General features: G+C 47.2%; 1 protein-coding gene across 9 annotated transcripts in view; it reads left to right on the forward strand.

Moving 5' to 3' along the window:
- LOC131517654 (H-2 class I histocompatibility antigen, Q10 alpha chain-like) overlaps positions 1–23,314 on the forward strand; it is a 37,427-nt gene extending 14,113 nt beyond the window's left edge. Inside the window, exons 2-13 of one of the 9 annotated variants that reach the window (XR_009264730.1) lie at positions 5,417–5,538; positions 5,875–6,056; positions 9,225–9,328; positions 14,512–14,772; positions 15,885–16,160; positions 17,951–18,226; positions 18,340–18,450; positions 18,794–18,826; positions 19,087–20,711; positions 21,078–21,248; positions 22,326–22,468; positions 22,591–23,314. Coding sequence is in view for 7 of the 9 variants with exons in the window: in XM_058740058.1 (XP_058596041.1) it covers positions 5,497–5,538; positions 5,875–6,056; positions 9,225–9,328; positions 14,512–14,772; positions 15,885–16,160; positions 17,951–18,226; positions 18,340–18,450; positions 18,794–18,826; positions 19,087–19,151 (1,350 nt within the window). In the remaining 2 variants the exon portion in view is untranslated. The other 8 variants (XR_009264731.1, XM_058740058.1, XM_058740068.1 and 5 more) reach the window with 8 other exon arrangements.
- Positions 23,315–23,850: the final 536 nt, after the last annotated feature.

Genomic DNA, 23,850 nt, shown 5'->3' on the forward strand with positions numbered 1-23,850 from the left:
TTCATCAATCATGTCTATGATTCCATGAAAACCCCTAACTGGGTCAGTTCCTGACTTAGTAACTCAGTATTGTTTCAGGCATCTCTCTATGTTCATATGCATATATCTACTTTATTCCTTCTGACACAGTGGTCAGTCAAACATATGTCCTATTATTTATTAACAATAACATTATAATTTTATTAATTGAACTATAATAAAATGTATTAATTATAAAGGACATGGTATCACTAGGGTACAGGCAAAACTACTGTAAAAGAGGGACCCAAACACAAAAACTGAGCACCAGGGCAACCTATCTCTCTCTCTCTTAAGACAGTGCAGAGATGAGCATACCATGCAGCTGGGTGCAAATACAGAGAACAAACTGGTGATTGCCAGAGGGGAGGTGGCAACAGGTGAAATAGGTGAAGGGGGTAAGAGGTACAAACTTCTAGTTACAAAATAAATAAGTTATGGAGAAAAGGACTGCATAGGAACTACTACATATTTACCCAAAGTATACGAAAATACAGATTCAATGGGTTACATGGACCCCAATGTTTATAGCAGAATTATCAACAATAGCCAAGCTATTGCTGAAAAGAGTCCAAATGTCCATCAACCAATGAATGGATAGAGAAGATGTAGTATATATACAATGGAATATTACTCAGCCATCAAAAAGAATTAAATATTGACATTTGCAACAACATGGATGGAACTAGAGTGTATTATGCTAAGCAAAATAAGTCAGTCAGAGAAAGACAAATACCATATGATTTCACTCTATGTGGAATTTAAAATACAAAACAGACAAACCATATGGAAAGGAAAAACAAGAGAGAGGGAAACAAACCATGAGACTTTTAACGATAGAGAAAAAACTGAGGGTTGATGAAGGGAGGTGGATGGGGGATGGTCTAGATAGGCGATGGGTATTAAGGAGGGCACTTTGATGACCACTGGGTGCTATATGTAAGTGATGAATCACTAAACTCTAGTCCTAAAATCAATATTACACTATATGTTAACTAGAATATAAACAAAAATTTGAAAAAGAAAAAAAATAATTAAAAAAATTTTTAAATAAAAACTGAGTATAGGACTTGAATAGACATTTTTCCAAAGAAGGCATTACAGATGGCCAACAGATACATGAAAAGATGCTCAACATCACTCAACATCAGAGAAATGTAAACCAAAACTACTATGAGATATCACCACACACCTGTCAGAATAGCTAAAATTAAAAGCATAAGAAATGAATCTACAGTTATTTCAAAGTAAAGTTTTATTAAAAAATTAATAATAAAATAGATGATATTTTTGAATCCCTAAAGCAAAAACATAAGAAGAAAATTGTTAGCTTTGATGACATCAAAACTCAAGTTTCCTCCTTAATGACAGTCACCGTATACACACAGAAGAGGACAGATGAGAAAAAGATATTTAAAACAACTGCCAATGGCCAGAATATATTATACAACTTGAGGAAAAATGAACAGGAAGTACTATGGAAAAATAAAGACTATGAAGAGGCAATTCACACAAGGAGAAACTTAAAAGGCCAACAGATATATGAAAGATTTCTCAAAATCAAGTGTCATGAGGAAAAATGGAAATTAAAACAAAAGTGGGGCACTCATCTATGCTTATCAAAGATGAGAAAAGTGAGGAGGCCATGTGTGAGGGGAGATGATGCAGGGAGAACCACAGTGGAATACCATGTAGGTATCTATTGTTAACAAATTTCAAATTGAGGCTATAAGAACTAACAATGCACTTTTTTGGGGGTTTTAGGAGTTGCAATTCCAGGAGACACAGATTCAAGAGGAATTGAATGCATGTTCCAATTTGGGGAAGAAATTAGGGGTTATAAAGGCCAAAACTGCAAGGTTATATAAACTGTTTTTGAAAGAATTATGATTGATGCTGACAAAGTTTAAGCTATCTAATACATAGAAATGTTCCAGGATATGGTTAAGTGGTTAAGGCCCAAGTGTGAGAGTTCAGTTTCCATCAGGGTGTGGATGTGCATAAGCTCTGTGTTTCTAATGACCTCCCAGCTCCATTTTGGGACCCCCTTGCAATTATAACTCAATTTTGTAACTCTCTGTTCCCACTGTCCTCATGGCAAAATGGACATGTACAGATTATAAGAGAAAAACTAAAAAAGAACCTGTTCCAGAGAATAGTACTAGTTGTGTAAATTTAAAATAAAAACATGGGGCACCTGGGGGGCTCAGTTAAGCATCAGACTCGATTTCAGCTCAGATCATGATCTCATGGTTGGTGGGGTAGAGCCCTGAGTTAGGCTCTGTATAGTGTGGAGCTTGCTTGGGATTCTCCTTTCTCTCTCTCTCTCTCTCTCTCTCTCTCTCTCTCTCTCTCTCTCTCTTTCAAATAAATAAACATTTAAAATAAAATAAAATAAAAATATATTCAAATAAATAAACATTTAAAATAAAATAAAATAAAATAAAATAAAATAATAAAATAAAAATATAAACTGCAACACAGACTTATCAAAGATACAAATGAATTTAATGATACATGTCAAAGCAGACAAATGCCATTGTGTGGGAGGAGAGTAGAATGAGGGGATGGAACAGGAATGCGACTTGGCTTAGTAAAGAGCTGTTATCCTTAAAGATAAAACTGTCAGTTATTTTATCAGCAAAAAATGGGTTATTGGGGAATAGCAAAGAATAACAATTTAGGACAAGCAAGCTATGGCAAAACCATAGGCAAGTCTGGAGAACAAAGGAGAGAGCTGCTCTTTTACAGAGAAAAAGGGGAAGGTGAGAGGAGCTGTTATAAAAGCCAAGTCCATTGGAGCAAACTAGGAGTTCAAAGTACAGTGGCTTTTCATTCCAGGATGAGTGATAACTTTATAATTAGCCTGTAGGGTGCAGAAATCTCATACCCCAAATAGGTAAATCCACAGACAGAATTCATATTGGTGGTAGAATGGGTTGAATAGTGTTCCCAAATAGATATGCTGAAGCCCTAAGCCCCAGTGCCTGTGAATGTAACTTTATTTGGAGATTGGGTCTTTGCTGATGTACTGAACTAGAGTGGGCCCTAATTCAGTAATGGGTATCTTTATAAAAAGAGAAGAGACACAGAGGGAAGGTAGCCACATGAAGACAGAGGTAAAGCAAAGATTGGAATGAGGCTGCCATAAACCAAGGACGCTGGTAGAGGCAAGGTAAGATTCTCCCCTAGAGCCTTTGGAAGGATCATGGCTCTGCCAACACTTTGATTTCAGACTTCTGGCCTTCAGGACTGTGAGAGGATAAATTCCTCATGTTTTAAGACACCCAAATTGTGGTCCTCTGTTAAAGCCGTCACAGGAAAAAAACACAATACACTGGTCACCAGTGTCAAGGGGAGGCAGAAAGTAGGAGCAACTGTTTAACAGTTGCAACTGGGTACAGGGTTTCCTTTTCAGGTGATGGAAATGTTTTGGAACATTTCTGGTGAAATTGTTTAGAACTAAATAGAGGTTGCATAACATTGTGAATGGATTAAATGCCCCTAAAGGAGTGATAGGTATTAAGGAGGATGCTTGTGATGAGCAACGGGTGTTGTATGTAAGTGATGAATCACTGAATTCTATGTCTGAATCTAATACTACATTATATGTTAACTAACTGGAATTTAAATTAAAACTTGAAATAAAAAATAAAATAAAAATAATACATACATACATACATACGTCCTGCTGTGGTTTTGATTGATATTGAATTGAATCCATAAAATAAAACAGGAGAATTAACTATTTGAGACAACATGGATAGACCTAAAGGGTGTTATGCTAAGTGAAATAAGTTAGACTGAGAAACACATACCATAGGATTTCACTCATAAGTGGAATCTGAAAAAAATGAATAGGGGGCAGCTGAATGGCTCAGTTGGTTGAGCATCTAACTCTTGATTTTGTCTCAGGTCATGATCCCAGGGTTGTGGGATCAAGCCTGGCATTGGGCTCTGGGCTGAGCTTAAGATTCTCTCTCTCTCTCTCCCTCTGCCCTTCTTCCTAACTCGTGCACTCGTTCTCTCTTTCCAAAAAAAAAAAAAAGAATTAAAAAATAAAGATGAATAAACAGATAAAAAGTAGAATCAAACCTATAAATACATAAACAAACTGATGGTTGCCAGAGGGACGGGGGGTAGGAGGTTGAACAAAATGAGTGAAGGGGAGAGGGAGATACAGACTTCTAGTTATAAAATGAATGAGTTGCAGGAATAAAAGGCACAGCATAAGGAATAAATTCAGTGATATTGTAATAGCAATGTGTGGGGACTTGTGGGGAATATAGCATAATATATAAACTTGTCGAATCACTATGTTGTACCTCTGAAACTAAAAAGCATTGTCTGATTATACTCAAATTTAAAAGAGTAAAAAAATAAAATTAGAGGACATATTTTTAAAGGAATACTTGAGGAGAACTGACAGCTAGTGAAGCTTCTGATCTGTGAATATGGTATAAGTCTTCTTTGTATGTTGGCTTTAATTTCTTGTCCAAATATTTTATATAATTCCCTTATGCATATATAAGAAAATAAATAGGAATTCTTATTTTTGCCCAGAAGAAGTAACATAACAGACACTCATTCTTACAATTGATGGAAATCTTTCCATGTCCATACATAGAGCATTCTCATTGTTTCATGACAAATAATACTGTACTTACATCCATAATGTGTCATTACATATGCAGCCAGCCTCCACAGATGTACTTTGGGTTTGTTTCCAACTATACTGAAGCTGTAATGAATGATGTTGGTTATTTGAGCAGCCAGCTCTAACTCCTCACTCCTCCTTTAACCTGGCATGTGGGCCACAGCCTTAATAGGGGTCAGGAACTCAGAAAATAGTCTGGCTCTGGAAGTGGTTTCTCCTAATCCAGCCCCCCATTTTCCAGTTTATGGGGGTGGGGAGTAAAGCTCCAGGGTAGCCCCTCCAGTCTCTGCCTCACCTTAACTTCATTTCTTCTGCTCCACTCCAGTTCTCCATCAGCATAGGTGACCATGCATATATGCACACACTCACCAAGATGTAGAAGAAACCATTTTAAAGCCTGAGCTCTTGGCTCCTTCCCTCAAGATACCATGCTTGGATGACTACTAGACAGGAAAGAGCTGACCCAAGATACAGAGTACATGGAGACATGACCTGGTAGGAGTCTCCAGACACCAGACTCAGCTACTAGGAGTGAGCGACAGTGGAGACTGTACCCAAGGAGGAGCTGAGATATACCTGCCCAGTGACACACGCAGGCCTGTAGGAACCTCTCTATAGAGCCCAGGGTGGAAAGTGGAGGAAGAGAAAGAGAAGAAAGAAGAGGGAGGGATGTGGGATTGCAGAACAGGGCAATCTGAGGCCTGAGGAGGAGGCCAGGCTCCCTGCCCCTCCCCTCTCCAGAACTTCCAGCCAGAGTACCCTCATGTCCAGGCTGTTGCTGATGCTGTACTGCTGTCCTCCAGTTGGAAGTGATCAGAGCCATGCTTCTCTGCACGTCTGGACACATCCTCCTGATGCTGCAGGTGCTGCACCCCCAGTTCCACTTTCAGGTTACTATGGGCACACGGTGTAGCAGGAGTGGCAGAAGTCCTCTGACCTTTAAACACCCTTGAAACCAGGTGATCCTCACTGGCCAATTACCAACACGATTGGTTTTCCTATGTATATATAAAAAGGACCGTCGAGGAGCTGTGGGGGACAACGCGGGGGAGTGGGGGAAGCTGTGACAATGGCCGTGGGAGCCGGAGCCCGAGGCTGAAGGGGCCGGGCTGGAACTCCAGCTGAGCGAGGCGGGCTGAGGTCGCTGGTGCGCTGCCTTCCCAAAGCTGAGCTCTCTCGCTCTCCCCGGTTGGCGCCAGACCACCGACCCCACAGCTGACGACCGACTCCGGGGTAATCGACGCCCTAGGGACGCGCGCAAGGCTGGCGGACACCGGCTCGAGGGTCGTCGGGAGCGCGCACGTCTGGACGCCGCCGCGGACAATGCTCCTGCTGCTGCTGCTGCTGCAACTGCTGTCGCTACTGCGGGAGCTCACGGCAGGTGACTGGGCGGAGAGTCTGGGGGCCAGGGGCAGAACCCCAGTCGTTGCCCAGCAGAGCGCGGGTGGGGCTGGGGGAGGCAGGGAGAGATAGGCCACTTCCGGGTTTGGGGAACGAGGATGGTGGGAGAGCCGACTCAGGATTGTAGGAGACGCTAGGCCCTGCGTTAGAGCTCCTGTTTGCTGTCTCCCACGGTTACACCGGGATATGGATTAGAGTATACGGGAAACCGGCGGGACGCGGGGTGCTGGCGGTGACCCCGGCCTGGGACGCAGCCGATGCCATACTTCTTGGGGGTGCCCTTCTTGGGGGGGGGGGGGTCCAACATTTGTTGGACGCCACTCGGTTTCTGGGGCCAGGTCCTCCAACAAGGCCCTGGTGAAGCCCTTGTGGAGTCAGGAATGTGAGAGCGGCTGGCACTTCCCCTGCTATCTAGCTGGGGCAGGCGCCCGCCCTTCGCGGTAGTCTCCCTGGAGCCTTAGCGAGGCTCTGTTGGGTTACCCGAGCATCTCCTGGCGTGGGTTGTTGGGTGAGGAAGATTTCTCTGACCTGGTCCGGAATTTCCATTCTTTCCCAATTTTAATTCTTCCAGCATTGGTAGCTGGGCCTGACATCATCCTGGACTCCCCCATCCCCCACCCCGCCCCCGGCTCCCATAGGGCACTGCCCATCCGGGCCGCATGTATACCCGAACATTTATTAGCACAGGCGGGGAAGTGTCCACCATCATAGAAGTAACAATAGCTGGTCACCCTTACGCCAGGCTCTATTTTAAGTACTTCACATACAAGAAGCCATTTCAACTCACAGAACACTTCTCAATTTACTGTTTACAGATTTAATGCACGGCTCCGGACGCTAGGTGGCAGGATCAAAAGTCGGGTTTTTTTGTTTGTTTGTTTTTTGGTTTTTTTTAATGTTATTTTTGAAGGAGAGAGAGATCATGAGCGGGGAAGGGGCAGAGAGAGAGGGGGAGACACAGAAGCTGCGGTGGGCTCCAGGCTCTGAGCAGTCAACATAGAGCCTGATGCAGGGCTGGAGCCCAGGAACCGTGAGATCATGACCTGAGCTTTTAAGTCCAACACTTAACCGACTGCGCCACCCAGGAGCCCCAAAAGTCGGAATTCTTAACCTTTTCTATGCCTTAGACCCGGTCCCAGAATGTTTTCAATACATAAAATGAAATATATAAGATTACAAAGGAATCTGATTGTTTCTACAAAGCTATTAAAATCTTTTAAATAGAAATATAAATGTGTGAGATGTAGAATGTATGCTTCTAAGTTAACACGTTTAATAACGCACTGAATAGCAACAATTCCCATAATTTGTAAGTAGTGAGATTAAAGCATATTTTCAGGTGTCTGCAACAACTGTATTGTGATTCAAAAACACCTGTGGCTTCTGTCTGAGAACAAAGCACAGGCCCTGCTAATCCTGCTGAGCTTTGTTGCCTTCATTCATCATGAGAGAAAAGCTAAATTTCAGCCAGAGGTTAGTGAAAATAAAGAGGTTATTTTTTTCCCTCCAAGTTGAGGCTCCAAAACTCAACAGGATGCATCTACAGAAGGATTCAGCCCTCAGCTCCCCATGGAAGACACTTGAAGGAGAATCAGCTTGGATGTCTGGGAAGAAGATTGGGGAAGAGTTTGGTCCTTGGAATAGTGACCCCAAGGGCATTGGCCACTGTGTCTCTGGGCCAAGATTGTATAACCAGTCTTGGTTTTCAAGTTACATACAGCCTCTAGAGATTCTACTTACAGCACCCCCAAGTCCTCAGGTGTGATACAGGGGCATATGGGTGATTCTAGTTCTGCGTGGCAGGAATGGTCATGAGTGTGGGCACAAAGGCCCTGTAGCCTTTGTAGGGAATGGCCGGGATTGACTTAGGGAGACAGGACTCCAAACCAAAGAGGAGGAAAGGAGTGGAGGATAACCCCGGGGTTTACGAAACTGTAGGAGGGAGATGCCACACAGAGGGGAGGTAGCCAGAGGTTTTTGGCTGCCTGCTCACAACACTCCTGGATGCCAGTCTTTCCCTTTAGAAGCTAGGGAATGAGGAAGTGGCTTTCATGGGGCAGTTATCATGAGTGCTGCAGCAGGGAAGTTTGAAGTGGCTCAAACCTTAGAGGACTTGTTGAACTAAAGAAAGCTGGACCCCACCCCCAGAGCTTCTGATTCAGTAGGGCTAGGTTGGGTCCTGCAAATTTGCATTTCTAGAAAATTCCTAGGTGATGTTGATACAGCTGGTCCTGGAACCACACTAGATTCACTAGCCTAGAATGTTCTTTCCTCCTCACCAACTCCACTGCCTGGTAACTCACAGCTGGTGAGATCCCCTCCAGGTTTCAGCCTATAAGGCCCCTGACCCCAGCACATTCCCACCCCAGGGTGTTTCTGGAGCCTGGTACTTCCTGCACCACAACACTCATCAGCCCTGCTCACCTTATTGGACCTACTTATTTAATTGTTCAATTGCCACCTCCTTGTCAGACCTGAGCTTCCTTGGGCCCATGTCTGTCTTGGTTTCTCTCTGTCCCCACACACACCCCCACCTAGCTCAGTGCCTAGCTCGTAGTAGTAGGTGCTCAACAGATGTTTGCCAAATGAGTAATGTCACAAGGGGAGAGGTCAGGACTGGCCCAGGTGAGCAAGTGGACAAAGCTGGGCAGGGCCAGGCAGAGCCAAGAGGGCATGGGCTCTTCACCTGGCAGCACATGAGCATCACCTGGGAGGTTTCAGCGTCTGCTAGTGTCCTCTCCTCTTCCCTCCAAACCAACCAAATGTGTGTCCGTAGCAGAATTGTCAAAGTTGCCAGGAGGTACAGAGGCAGCTGGTTGGAAAACCTCTGGTAGAGGTATGAGCAACCCAGCCCTGGCTTCCCTCTTAAGTGGGAACACCCTACCTCACAAAAATGCAGTAAAAATGTCATGAATTAATCCTTATAAAGCTCTGGCACCAAGACCCAGAACTCAGCCCTGTTGGTTTTATACTTGCATGCTAAGGAAGTTTCTGGTCATTCCTGAGGCAAGGCTCCTATGTCCCTCTTCCCTTCCAATGTGCCTCTCTTTGTCATTTCATACCATCTCTCCACGCAGAGACAAGGATGTGTAGGATGTTTATGCCTTGAAATTCATATTTCCCTTTTCCTTCTCCCCCATGCAGAGAGTCCCTGGGGGCTGCCTGTGGTAGCTGATGGCCCAGCTTCCTTAGCAAAGGTGGTGATGGCAGAACTGGCTGACCTGAAGTTAGAAAACAAGCCATGGCCTGGAGGTAAGGCTCTGCCCATGTGATGAAAAAGGAGGCAAGATGGCAGAGACCAGGAGCTCCCTCCCCCCACCCCCCGAGCTTACAGAAGGGCATGTACAGAGTCTGGGAACCTGGTAGACTGTCTTTGCTTAGGTAGGGGACACAGAGGCCATACCCTCTGGAAGGTACCCCAGGGGGGCTTCACTTAGGTATCTTTCCCCACCCTCATCCCCCCCATACTCCAGCTCTCTTTTTCCCATGCCCATCTCTCCCTACCAGATAGGAAAGAACTAAGGCTAAGAAAATGATGTCCACAGAACCCTTCCTCCATGCCTATACTTCTTTGTGTTTATTACCTCACCAAATGCTCCAGTGGAGCAGGTCACAGAGGAAGAAACCAAAGCCGGAAGCTGTGAAATAAGGTCACACAGCTAGAGAGTTGCAATCCACATGGATTGTAGGGAGGTGGGGCAGATACAAAAACGTCTCCAGAGGTTGGGGCAGGAAAGGGGTAGGGTACCTCATTCCCCACCATAGTCAGAGAAAAAGGGAGGCTGTGCATAAGAGAGCAGGACTGCCCCTTTTGTGTGTGGGGGGTGGGAGGGGTGGCTAATGTGGCCCAGTAACCAGGAATCAGCAGTGAGGGAAGGGGTGGATGATGACACAGAGCCTGAGGTAGCAGTGGGCATGTGGCCACTTTTGTGCCCCCAGCCAGCCACACACTGTTAGTCTTTATAATGTGTTCACTAAAGGGCAGGTGCAGGCCAGGGGACACCTTGAGAATCTGAATAATGCAGTCTGGCCCTGCTTTTTGCTACTGGTGTGAGCTTGGCAGTTGACTTTGCCTCTTTGGGGCTCAGTTTCCCCATAGACAGGAACAGTAGTGGCACAATACCTGCCTGATAAAATTGTCATGAAGGTTAATGGAGCCAAAATTTTGTAAAGTGCTCGGGACAGGGCCCAGCACCTAAGTGCTTTATAACTATTTTGTGATTTTAAAAAATAATACATTGATAGACTTCCCCTCATTTTTTAAACTAAAGTAACTGGCCACTAGAGCAGCTAATATTAATAAATAGAAATGTTACCTAGGAAGCAAATTGTGCACTTGCCCCAATGAAACAACCAGATGTGTGTTGGTGTCTTTCCTGCAGGCCTGAACTTGGATCTCTTGTTCTTTCCCACCTTCCCACACCTAGGAAAGAGCATGTCAGCACCTATGCGGCCTCTTTGCTTCAGTGGTGGGAATATCAGGGTCCCTGCACCCTCACTCTGTGTTCCCCAGGCCTCAGTCTTAGTGGCAGCTTAAAGACTGGCACAGCTTTCAGAGGACATCTCTCTTCCCAGACTGTGCATCCTTCTCTCCTTTTCAGGGCAGCAGAACCTCCAGAGCTCATGGGTTTGAACTGCCCACCAAACTCACAAGACACAACAGACTTTAGTCTCATGTTATATGTATTTGTTTTCTATAGCTGCTATAACAAGGGGACCATGGGGTGCCTGGATGACTCAGTTGGTTAAGCGTCTGACTTGGGCTCAGGTCATGATCTCACTGTTCATGGGTTCGAGCCCTGTGTCTGGCTCTGTGCTGACAGCTCAGAGCCTGGAGCCTGCTTCAGATTCTGTGTCTCCCTCTCTCTCTGCCCATTCCCCGCTCGTACTCTGTCTCTGTCACAAAAATAATAAATAAACATTAAAACAAAATTTAAAATGAAAGGGGGGGGGGCCACAACTTGGTAGCTTAAGACAACATACACTTATTCTCTTAGATTTCTGAAGGTCAGAAGTCCAAAATGAGGTTCACTGGGCTAAAACTAAGGTGCCACAGGAAAGCTCCCTACAAAGGCTCTCAGGAAGAATCCATTTCTTTGCTTTTTCCAGCTTCTAGAGCTGCATTCCTTGGCTCATGGCACCTTCCTGCCTCTTTCTCTGTTCCATCTTCACATCATCTTCTCTGATAGTCATGGAATCTTCCTCTGTCTCCGTTTCATAACAACACATTTATGGCCTGCCTAGATAATCCTGGATAATCTCCCCATCTCAAGATCCTTAATTTTTTATTTCTTTTTATTTTTTTATTTATTTTATTTTTTAACCTTTTTTATTATCTTTTTTTACAATCATCATTAAGCTCAAGATCCTTAATTTAATCACACCTACAAAATCCCTGTTACTATATAAGGTAACATTCATAGGTTCTAGGGATATCTTGTGGGAGTGGGGGGCATGATTCAGCTACCATACTGTGCTCCCTTAGTTGTGGAGGAGGCAGGACAGAAACTACAACATGCATGGCTTCCCCACCACTCAGGAGGCCCAGCAGCTACCCAAGGGCACAGGCTCTTTGCCCTCCATCACCCCACAAACAAGCAGAGCTTCTGCAGATCACAGCCAAGGAGCAGGTGGGTTACCTTAACATAGAGAAGCCACAACCTCTGTTCCTTTCAAGGCCTGCATGCCTGTTTACAGCTCCCAGCCCAGAAGCATCTCACTAATCTTAACTCAGTAGTTTGCAAGGAAACAACACCCTGAGACTCAGTCATTTCCCAGGAGGCCCACACCAGTCCAGACCTGGTATCAGTTCTTCACTCAAACACTTTCAACGTTGATCCCTCTCACCTCCCATAAGGAGGTTTCATCAGCGTGAGAAGAGGGCTCCTCTGTATTCTTCCTAAGCTTAGAAAAAGCAGGCTTGGGGCACCTGGGTGGCTCATTCGGTTAAGCATCCAACTTCGGCTTATGTCATGATGTCACAGTTCATGAGTTCGAGCCCTACATCAGGCTCTGTGCTAACAATTCAGAGCTTGGAGCCTGCTTCGGATTGTGTCTCCATCTTTCTCTGCCCCTCCCTGCTTTCTCTCTCTCTCTCTCTCTCAAAAATAAATAAACATTTAAAAAAAAAGAAAGAAAGAAAAAGAAAAAGCAGGCTCTGGGGAGAGAATCTGGGCTCTTCCCTTTCTAGTTACGACTTTGGGTGCTGTACTTGCCCTGCCCTGGGCTTCAGTTCCCTCATCTGCGAAACAGGGCCAATCACATCAACTTCTTGGGTTTATCCTAAGGATCAACTGAGATGGTGAATGAAAAGCAGTTAGACTGGTGCAGGGCACACAGTGGTCACTGTCCAAAAATGACAGCTCTGATCATCATCATTGCCCTTCATGTTCTTGTTTTTTGTCCAACTCAGTAAACGCTGGAAGTGTCCACTGTATGCCAAGCATGGTGTTCTTCCAAGACCCGTGGAAACACTAGTGGCACAGTCAGATGTATTGCCTGCCTTCATGGAGCCCACAGTTTCATAGGGAGCCCAGAGACCCCTGAGGGATGTCTGGGTGGAATCAGAAGGGGTTCCTGGAGGAAGGGACGGTGACCTTCAAACCTGAGTGCTGAGGAGACATTGGCTGAGAGAAGAGAGGGAGCAGCAGTAACTGCAGGTACAAAGCGCCTGGGCAGAGTTTGATGTGGTTATAAAATAGCAGAAGGAGTTGTGAGGATGGGGATGCATTTGACTCATCCCTTCATATCTGAATATTCAAATGTTAACCACCTGTTGTGTGCCAGCAGCTGTTGCAGGCTGGGAAAGAAGGATGATCCTTTTTTTTTTTTTTTATTTTGAAAGAGAGAGCACAAGCGAGAGGCAGAGAGAGAATCCTAAGTAGGCTCCATGCTGTCAGTGCAGAGCCCAACACAGGGCTCAATCCCATGAACCCATGAGATCATGACCTGAGCCAAAATCAAGAGTAGGATGCTTAACCGACTGAGCAACCCAGGTGCCCCAGGAGAATGATCCTTACAGTAATCTCTGCCCTTGGGGAATGGATGTTACAGGGGAGAGACAGACTATGAACAAGATAAACAGGTAAAGTGCATGTTCTCTAGGAGGTGGTAATAATGCCCTAGAGAAAAACACTGTTGGGAGTGCTGGGGTTGTAAGTATTTAACAGAGTGGGCAAGGAAGGCTTTACTGGGAAAGCAGCATTTGAACAAAACCTGTTTTTTTTTTTAATGTTTATTTATTTTTGAGACAGAGAGAGACAGAGCATGAATGGGGGAGGGGCAGAGAGAGAGAGGGAGACACAGAATCTGAAGCAGGCTCCAGGCTCTGAGCTGTCAGCACAGAGCCTGACGAGGAGCTCGAATTCACGGACCATGAGATCATGACCTGAGCTGATGTCGGATGCTTAAACGACTGAGCCACCTAGGCGCCTCCTAAGCAAGACCTTTTTAAAAAATGAAGGGAGGGGCGCCTGGGTGGCGCAGTCGGTTAAGCGTCCGACTTCAGCCAGGTCATGATCTCGCGGTCCGTGAGTTTGAGCCCCGCGTCGGGCTCTGGGCTGATGGCTCGGAGCCTGGAGCCTGTTTCCGATTCTGTGTCTCCCTCTCTCTCTGCCCCTCCCCCGTTCATGCTCTGTCTCTCTCTGTCCCAAAAATAAATAAAAAACGTTGGAAAAAAAAATTAAAAAAAAAATAAAATAAAATAAAAAACGAAGGGAGTGAGCCCTGGGTGAATCTCTGAGAAAGGTGGACTGAGGTTTTTTTTTTAAAGATACAGCATTTGTTTTCGTAGCTTGAGTCAGGCCTGGCTGCTAAATAGATTTCATCTCCAGCATCAAGTTGAATGGATGAGTTGGTGCTTCTGGAGATAGTGGAGAACATATATTAGGGCAGCATTTGGACATAAAGAGAAGAGATGACTAGCACTGTCTGCTACGGGAACAGGAGTAAGTGGAGAGTGCAGTCAAGATGCCACCAACTTGGCAGCAATGGTTCAAACCAGGAGTGATGGCTCAGCTTCATCAAGCATCTCTGGGGAATGAATAATTTCACGTAAATTAAGCTTAAAAACAGTCAATTTTTTTAATCATACCTTTTTTATTGTGAGACGGAAAAATAGTAATCATACTTACAGAGATGAGTGTAAAGCATGAGCAAGTAAGGCTGAGTCAGGAGCTGAGAAACTTCCTAAAAATAAAGTCCACAAGCCTGAGCAAATAAACTTTGGCCTCAGTGCTTGCTTGCTTGCCTGATTGATTGATTCTTTATTTAAACTATTTGGATACACTTATTTTCTTAACTGAAATTCTCAGTTCTTGCTCTTACTGATAAGCAAATACTCTGGATAGGTTTCCACCGCCAATCCCATCAGTCACCCAACCTGTGGTGCAGATCCTGGCAGTGCATAGGAGCCTTATTGTTTCATATCTTCACAGGGACACACTCTCTCCACTACCACTACCTGGCCCTATCAGAGCCAGGCCCGGGCCTTCCTCAGTTTCTGGCTGTAGGCTACGTGGACGACCAGCCTTTCATCCATTATGACAGTCGTGTGGACAGAGCCAAGCCCCAGGCCCCGTGGATGGCAGCTGTGGACACCCAGTACTGGGAAACAGAGACCCAGAAGCAGAGAGCCTGGGCAAAGGTGCAGCAGGTGGAGACATGGACTGTGATGGGCTACCACAACCAGAGCAGTGGTGCGTCAGAGGCTCCTGCCACCCCACATCCTCCTTCCTTCATACTTTGCATGCTGACCCTCTGGGCAGCCATGCCCTTCCAGCTGGGAACAGAGGTCACTCCACTGAGCCCATAAGAGGGTCCAAGGCATGCTCCTGATGCATAGCTTTCCCACCATAAGGACCAAGCAGGGGCCATAGGGGCCTTCAGAATAAGTTGTGGCTCCAGTGGCCAGCCCATTGGGCTAGCACAGCAAGCATCCACAGAAGTTAGGGACTCACAACACCTCCCCATCAGCTACCCATGGTTCCAGACCTCAGCAGACTGGCAGAGGAGAGGCTTTTCCCTACCCAATCCCTCATCCTCACCAAACACTTAAATCATACCCACCCACCAGGCTCTCAGACACCAACTCTGCCATGCAGGGAGGGAAGCCAAATGAACTTGAACTAGGCAGACAGCTCAGGGTGGGAAAGAGAACCTAGTTAAAGACCCCTGCTCTACCCAGTGTTAGTGAGGAATAGCATTCTCTCAGGCTTCTGCTTCCTTATCTCAGCAAAGGCTAGCTCATGCCTACTGATGGCTGCTGCTAATGCTGCTTGTGTGCTTGTGGGGCACTTGTTCTCAGCCCTTTCCCATCCTGTCCCTGGAAACCCAAACTGAAGCCTCAGGTCCCAGATGCCTCAGAGGGAGTAGAGGTAAAAGCCCAAGGCTGGGACAAGCTATACATTAGCCCAGGAGCCCCAGAATAATAAGCATGACCAGCCCCCAGGTGCTGTGGCAGCAGCCAGGTTCACATTTTAACATCTCTTTCACATCTCTGAAATTGGGGTGTGATTTCATCTTACCACAAGTGTATTTTAAGGACATCTTACTTCCATAAGTAGCAGAGTTTTCCTTCTAATAACAATGCCTGTAGTTATGTATGCAAGTGTTCTCACGTGAGAAGCCCAACGGGTTTCTCAGCCCTGGCCTGCTCATGAAAATTACCCAGGGAGCATTTTTTGTAAATGGCACCACTCTGACCCCCTCCCATCCTTCAGAGGCACCCATGGGTGGTGGGCTTCTCCCCAGCCTCAGGGATACGACCTATAGCCCAGGCAAACCGCAGCCTGCTTGCCCACATGCACAGGCACACACAGCACTCAGCGAACGTTCGGCTGTGAGATCCGGGAAGACGGCCGTACCAGCAGCTTCTGGCAGTTTGGCTTTGATGGCCAGGACCACCTGTCACTGGACCTGGAGACTCTGAGCTGGGTGTCAGCCAAGCCTGTGGCTGTGCAGACCAAGCGTTGGTGGGAAACAGAGCGCTGCTATGCCGAATACGACAAGGCCTACCTGGAGGGCCTCTGCCTCACTTCCCTGCACAGGTACCTGGAGCTGGGCAGCCAGAGCCTCAACCGGAAAGGTAAGGTGCAGCCTGTGGCAACACACAGGGGCCCACACTCCCGTTCTCGAGGATCTTGGCGGGGTGAGGAGATAGGCTGTGTTTCCCTGGCTCAGACAAGCCCAATTGGCCCCAGAAAGAAGGCTGACTAGCCAACAGCTTCCTCAAGTAGGGCAGCACAGAAGCTTGGACCTTGGGCCCTCATTCCAGGTGAGGTAGAATGGGGAGTTCATGCCCCATGATATGGTCTTGGTGAATGAGGCTCTGACTCTGGGCCTCATTTTATTCATCTATAGAATAAGTAGGTTAAACTAGTTGGCTCATAAAGTCCTTTGCGGGTTTAACATCCTGTGGTTCTCCTTGGGAAATGCACCTCAGGCGCCAGGGGATAGCATCCATCACTAGGCCAGTCCCTGGACTACTGGGGACTGCCAGGGAAGCTGAGGCTCTTTGCCCCCACACCCCTCATGCTAAACATGCTCCTCAGACTCCAGGTGCATCCTAAATTCTTGACTCCAGCCAGCAGGGCTGGAGATACAGGACTAGGATGGACCCTAGGGAAGGTGGGTACATGGGGGTGCTGAGGCAGAGGCCTCACTGGCTACTAGTGGGTAGGGCTGGTCAGAACACCCAACACACCATGGATGTTTGGTGATGGACTGGTGGGATGTGAATCAGCTGAGGCAATGGGCAGGACATTCCTTGAAGGGAAGGCAGGGAAAATAACATCAAGAGAAGATGTGATTATGAGAGTAGAGTGTGTTTGTCGGGGGCCGGGGGGGGGGGGGTGGTGGTCAGGGCTCAGGTACTGGAGCCTAGCCTGCAGATCCACGTCCTGGCTCCAGGACTGGCTAGCTGTGTGACCTTGGGCAAGTTACTTGCCCTTTCTGTGCCTGAGTTTCCTCATTAGTATTACAGGGATGGTAACAATAGCCCCTGCCTCCAAGAAGCACCATATTGGTGTTTTAAATGAGTGTTGAGCTCTCATCCAGCACCAGGGGGATGTTCTACACACATATCACCTGATGAATTCGTCAGGAATCTCCACAGAAACAGAACCAACAGGATGTGTTTAGAGAGAGAAAAAGAGAAAGGGACATATTTAAGGAATCCGCCCATGTGATTGTGGAAGCTCGGGAGTTCCAAGATCTGCAGTTGGCAAACCTGGAGACCCAAGGGAGCCAGTGTTTCAGTTTGAAACTATAGTCAGGAAAAGACTGATGCCCCAGCTGAAGGTAGTTCCTTCTTACTCAGACTTTTTGTCCTGTTCAGATCTTCAAGTGATTGGATGGAGTCCACTCACATTGGGGACAGCAATCTGCTTTACTGAGTCTACTGATTCAGATGTGAATCTCACCCAGAGTAATGCTTGAGCAAATGCCTAGGCACAGTGTGGTCCAGTAAAGTTGACACATAAAATGAACCATCACTCACGGATTATGTCATTTGGAACAATCCTGAAAGGAAAAAACAAAGAATCCCCATCCGGCCCTGAGAGACTGGAGGATTGTGGACAGGAGTCAGGCTGGGCTTCAATTCCAGGCTGTCTGGCTCCAGAGCTACACACATGACCACCTCATTCCAAAGTGAGGGAAGGACCATCATTCTTGCCTTCACTTCTTGTTAGACACCTACCATGTGCAAGAAGTCATGGAGGAAGTATGTAAAGTCTCTGAGAAAGCCACAGGGCTTCTGTGGGTAGAAGGGGTGTCCTCCACCCTGGAAAATGCTAGAGCAGCCCAGGATCAGGCATGAGGAATGAGCAGAGAGCAGCTTCTCACTAGCCTTCCTCCCTCAACCTCTCTCTACAGAGCTGCCCAAAGTGCAGGTGACAAGACACACAGCTGAGGATGGGGACATCACACTGAGATGCTGGGCCCGGGGCTTCTACCCACGGGACATCTCACTGAGCTGGTGGCTGGGGGAGGAGGAGCTGGTTCAAGAGACTGAGTATGTGGAGACACGCCCCGGTGGAGACGGTACCTACCAGACATGGGCGGCCGTGCGGGTGCCAGCCAGGATGGAGAATGGGTACATTTGCCATGTGCAGCACTCCAGCTTGAACCATACACTCACTGTGGCCTGGGGTGAGGAGATGGGCTTGGCAGAGGGGATGAGGAGGAGCAGGGGAGGGTCCCAGGGAACCCAGAGACAGTCCCATGGCATGGGGCTGGTGCCCCCTTTTCTCTGCCGTCCTTAGAAGCACCCTCTCATCAGTGGATAACCAGTGCCAAGGTTATCTCCATCATCTTCACCATCACTTTCTTGCTGGTGGCTGGAGTTTTGATTTTCATCAAGCAGTACTCTCAAGGTAAGTAGGGAAGAAAAAAAAAAGTGGTGGAGGGTCCTCACAGCCAGCTCAACCCTATAGGGAGGAATGCTCTGCTCCCATCCCTTCCACCAGAACTGTTCTCTCTTGGGGAGAAGCAACTACTATTGAACACCTGTCCCCATCTGTGGAAAAGCCCAAGTACCCCCACCCAATAGCCATACATTGCCCTAAAGACACTGTGGATCACACAGCCAGGGAAGACCACTAGGATTGACCTTCAAAAGACCCGAGAGGGGGAGAGAGAGTGGAAGGTGGGTACCTGGGACCCCCACCTCTGCCTACCACCCACCTAGTCTCTCCTTTTGTGTTCTTTTTCCCATAGCCAGGAATAAGGAATCTTGCAAACAAGCCCCAGGTGATTGTGGGATGGGTGGGTTGGGGAGAGGAAGCCCCAGGTGCTCCCAAGCATGGCTAAGATGCCTGAAAACCAAAAATGGAGGCAGGGTGGTGGGCGGAAGCTTTCCGTCTCCAGCATGGCCTCATCCCTCACGCTCTGCTCCCTCCCACCATCTGGGAGCCAGGTGGAGGGGGCAAGGAGCACTCCATTGAGCCACTGCTGAGTTTGGGAGAGGGCTGGGGAGCAGTCTGGATCACCTCCCTACTTTCTCCCTGCAGGTGGAGAGGAGCCTCATAATTCCCAAAACCCAATGAGCGTGGAGGCTGCTCAGCTGCTCTGCTGACACAAGTTCACTGTCACAGATCAAGGAGGTGTTTTATAGAGGGTTTGGGGGCATCCAGTGTGCTAGCTGGCTGGCAGTGGTGATCCAACTGTGAAGGGCCCACTCCACCTCAAAACTGAGCCCTCCTCAGCTCCATCAGCCTCATCACAAGCAGTCTGGGCCACTAAGATACATTTGCCATCTTCCTGAAGTCCTTTTAAAAGTCTAATTGTCTCCAGTTTGGGGGTGTGGGAAGGAGGGCAGTAATAATTCCTCAGATCGGTTCACACTTGACAATTTGCACGATAATTTCATGTAAAGTGTAAATCCCACCTGAGCCTCTCAGGTACTCTGTGAGTTCAGTGATGGTATTCTCACCTCCACTTCCCCAACATGAAAACCACAGCTATGGGGAGTTAAGGAAGAACCAGAAGAACAGTCAAGGAATTATGGGGGCAGCATGGCCAAATGCCTACCTCCTTTTATAAATGTGTTCTTGTGTGTATGTATATTTTCTTTTATAAAGAAGATTGGAGTGTTGGGGGGTGTGAGGATATGTGGTTCCTGCAGGGTGAGGGTGGGTGTGTGAGGACAAGGGGGTCCATGATGTGTGTGAGGGTGTGTAGGGAGTGACGGTGTATGGGGCGGGGGGCGTGTGGCAGGGGGTGACTTTGTGTGTATGAGAAGTTCAAGGGACAGGTGCCCAGGGACCTGTTAGCCCAGGGCAGCTGAAGGATGGAAAACAATACAGTCAGTATTTTCCATCCTGTCCTCTTGAATGGTTTGAATTTTTACAATAAGTACATGTTACTTTTACAATAAGGGGAAGAGAAGTTTCACTATGTCCTGTGGAAATGCTTAAGAATTCTTGTTAAGGATGTGTCTGGGAAGGTCCAGCCTCTCCTTCTCTGAATTTCAGTATAGCAGAAACCCTACGTCTCCTTTGTAAATAAGAATCTCCTGGGGAGCACACATTTTTGTTTATTCAGAGAGCAGTTCAAGTCACACAGCCGGCCAGCAGATGTGCAAAGGGAGAGGACTCCCTAGCCACAGCAGAGGGACCACTCCACTGGCATAAAGGACACAAGCTTGGGCCCTTCACAGGGCACCCTCTGCCTCTCTGTAGAGCCCCAAGGCATGACTAAGCCTCTTGTGGGGATTTCTGAAACCTTCATGTCTGCAGCCCTGGGAGGCCCCAAGCTGAAGGATGTGAAAGATTTGTGATACTAGACAGATTCAGCCTGCCCTGGTGGCCTGAAAAACCTCAGCAGTGAGCTTGCAACTATGTGATTGCACTGAAAATGTCTCTAATGTCTGTCTGCCTGTCTTAGTGCTGCCATCAGGATCCATGCTGTGCTGGTTCTGAGCACTTTTACATGTACTAAACTGTGTGATCCTCATAACACGCCTGTGTGGGAGAATTAATAATCCTGTGCTACAGGTGAAGACATTGAAGCCCAAGGTCCTATGGCTGGTTTGTGCCAGAGTCAGGACATGAAACCAGGAAGTCTGTGGCTACAGTCTGGGCACTTTACTACTGCACCAAAAACCTCAATGACATCTGTGCCATTCTGTAAATGGGTACATAAGCACAAATCTGCAATCCCTTATCTGCAATTGTGAAAACCCTAACCCAAAACCAGAAGTCCCTTCCTTATTTTGGCATCAAAACCCAACCTGAAGTGAAGTGAGGCTATTTGTAGGCCAGTGTGCCTTTTCACAATTTTCCACAGATATATTGATATATTTGATTATGGAGTGGTGCCCCAGACAAACTCTGGAGATGTTATGTAACATTCAACATCTATACTTTGGCATTTTCTAAAGCCCAAAGAATTCTAAATTCTTAAATACATCTGGCCCCCAGGGTTTCAGGTAAGGGCTGTGGACCTGTATTAATAAGATTTTTTGATAATAAATATTTTATTTTTACCCTTGTCTGTACAGTGAAAATGTTGAGGCACAAGGTGGGTCTGGCCCACACCAATGGAAGGCACAAGTGCCTGTGCTGACCTTTGAAGATGTGCTTAGGATCTCCAGAGCAAAGGTCAAAACTCCATCCCTGAGGAGGATGAGGGCCCAGTGTATTTGTGGAGAAGCAGATGGGAGGAGGCTCTGGTCAGTCAGTCTCACTTTGAATTAGTATAGCTATGTCACATTTCTGTCCCCCTACCCCCAAAGACATCAGGCTCCTTCACCCACAGCTAACTTTACCCACCCCATCCTCCAGCATTGGTCCTGCCTAGTAAAGCATAGGCCTTAGACCAGCAGTTTGTGTGGCTTCTTTGATACAGAGGATTTGTAAATTCAGGGAGCCTTAGATGAGGTACTCATCCCACGGACACTGGCTTCTATAAGTGTGAGCCTTGGGCAGAATGGGCTAGAATTTCCTGTTCAGTTCTGCGCATCTCTATGTGCAGAACTCTGAGTACTTCTTGGGCTGCAGGATTGTAGGACCATCTCTCTGATGAGGAGAGAGGGCAGAAAGGCCATGGACTGATACAGTTTCAGAACGGTGCCTACAGGATGGCAGCAGAGCCCCAGCCACCTGCCACAACCCAAAGGGTAGGGTCACCACTTAATCAGAGTGGCCTCATTGGCTACTTGGTTTAGAAATTGGCTGAGGGCTTGGGCTGTGCTGTCTGTATCTGCCCTAGATAGCCATTCCTTTTTTTTCACCTCACTTCCTTTTCCTAATGGTTTTCCTCAACCTCCACCTACCTGACCTTCCCGGTAGTTGGGAACCTGACATCTGCATGGGAACCTGGGACTCTGGGGACAGGGCCTGGTAGACAAAAATATCTTGAGGAGAGGGGTGGCCACTACACTGCCCCCCTAACATGGAGGGGGGGGCTGTTCTCCCCTTTCCTGAGTCCTACTAACCCAATAACTTCTAGTTCACACCCCTGAAAGAATCTGATCTTCTTGTTGCCAAGGGCACCACCATTCTGACCTTCAGGAAGTATCTGCTCTATAACTAGATTATGAGATCTTGGCAACTGAGCATCCTTCAGCTTTATTTTGTTTCAATCATATTTCCTTTACAGACTAGTTCAGTGTTTTGCCCATGGAACCATAAAATAAATTTTAGACCTAAAGGAACCCCATATAGCACCCTACAAGCCCCTGATAACTTGACACACTCTCCCCCACAAACCCCATGATCATGCCACCTCTCTCTGCTTCTCATGTTAGAGTCCTTCCTGTCCAGGATGTCAGCTGTCTCCAGTGCACATCTCTCTTTCTCTTCCACCCACACCCCAAGCATATATTGGTTTAAGTCCAGTGCACCTGCAAAACCTGAGACAAAGGAACATGCACCAGCACCTCATGGCCAGGTAGGAGGTGAACCTGGGAGTCCCGAGTCTAATTCCACAGAGGGATGAACAGCCCCAGAAAATAAGGTGGTCTCACTTAACCCAGGCCTTGCTCCCTCTCCCATTTTTGTTTCTCTGCTTAGCAATGGCTGGTCAGTGATCTCAATCAAAAGACAGGGGCTCTGGACCCAGCAGGACCAGCCCAGATGCCCTGCCTGCCTACCTCCCTGGTTCTTTCCTCAGCCACTCCTGCCTGGAGAGAAGCTCGTGAGAGGACAGAAGGCAAACACAGAGGGAGTTCATCTGAGCCCCAAGTGTTCCCCTGGGTGCCCCCTGATTACTACCACAGTCTTAGGAGTAGACAGAGGCAGGAGGGCAAGTGAGGAGGGTTCTAAGCACACTTGGAAGCAGTAAAGGGGCCTACAAATCTGGCAAGGACAGGAAGACAGCTTTGCAAAAAATCACAGACCCACAGGAAAAGCAACCTTCTCACCCAGCAGGGCAATACTTCCACTAGCTGCTCCTGAGAACTGCTTCTCTCTCTCAGCCCAGACTGGCCTGGCCTTGGGTCAGAACCATGGGATTTCCATCCACAGGCCATCCCCTCACTCACAGAGGCCAAGACATCTTCCCCATGGGAGGAATGCTACATCAGACTTCTCTAGTCTTCAGGCTGCACTGAGATACCCCTCCACTGACACAGATCTTACCTGCTAACCCTCTGGACTCTAGTCCCAAACCACGACTTTTTCCAGACCACCATATTTAGGGCAGAATTCAGTGTGGCCTGGAATTGTGCTTTGTGATGATGTGTCGAATGAATGAATGCATTGATTAATAAATAATAAATTATGAGTATTCGATGAATATTAGCTTCTATGTCCACCAAATACAAGGCTTCCTTACAGGCTATCCCCATTGCAGCCTCAGTCCTGTAAGTAACTGCACTGTTCCAATCCTAGAATGCCACACCTACTCTCCCCACAGCCTCCAGGAATTCTCTGAGACTTGTGCTCAGGTCATGCTCCCAGAAGCCCTCCTAGCCATCCCTGCTCTGAGGTTCCATGATGCCCACAGCACATGTCTCTCGGTTGTGTCCAGGCAGTCAAGGCTTGGCCAGCAACAAAGACCAGGAGGAAGGCCCAGTCCTGGACGAGTCTTTTTTTTTTTTTTTTTTTTTTAATCCCCTAACTTCCTGAAGAAGCTCACAGACCAATGTAAACAGAAGAGGATTGAAGACACAGGCTGTTTCATTTGTGTCTCTTTAGCCTTGCCCCTAGACTGCCATGTAACTGAATAGTAAGTTCCAGAATGGAATCACACAGCTTCACCTCAAGACAAACAGCTAGGGAAAAGGGAGTCGGTATGCCAGTCTGCCCTATGCCAAAAGGCTGACCCTCAGG

The sequence above is a fragment of the Neofelis nebulosa genome, chromosome 1 (assembly GCF_028018385.1).
Source record: "Neofelis nebulosa isolate mNeoNeb1 chromosome 1, mNeoNeb1.pri, whole genome shotgun sequence".
In the NCBI taxonomy this organism is placed as follows: domain Eukaryota; kingdom Metazoa; phylum Chordata; class Mammalia; order Carnivora; family Felidae; genus Neofelis; species Neofelis nebulosa.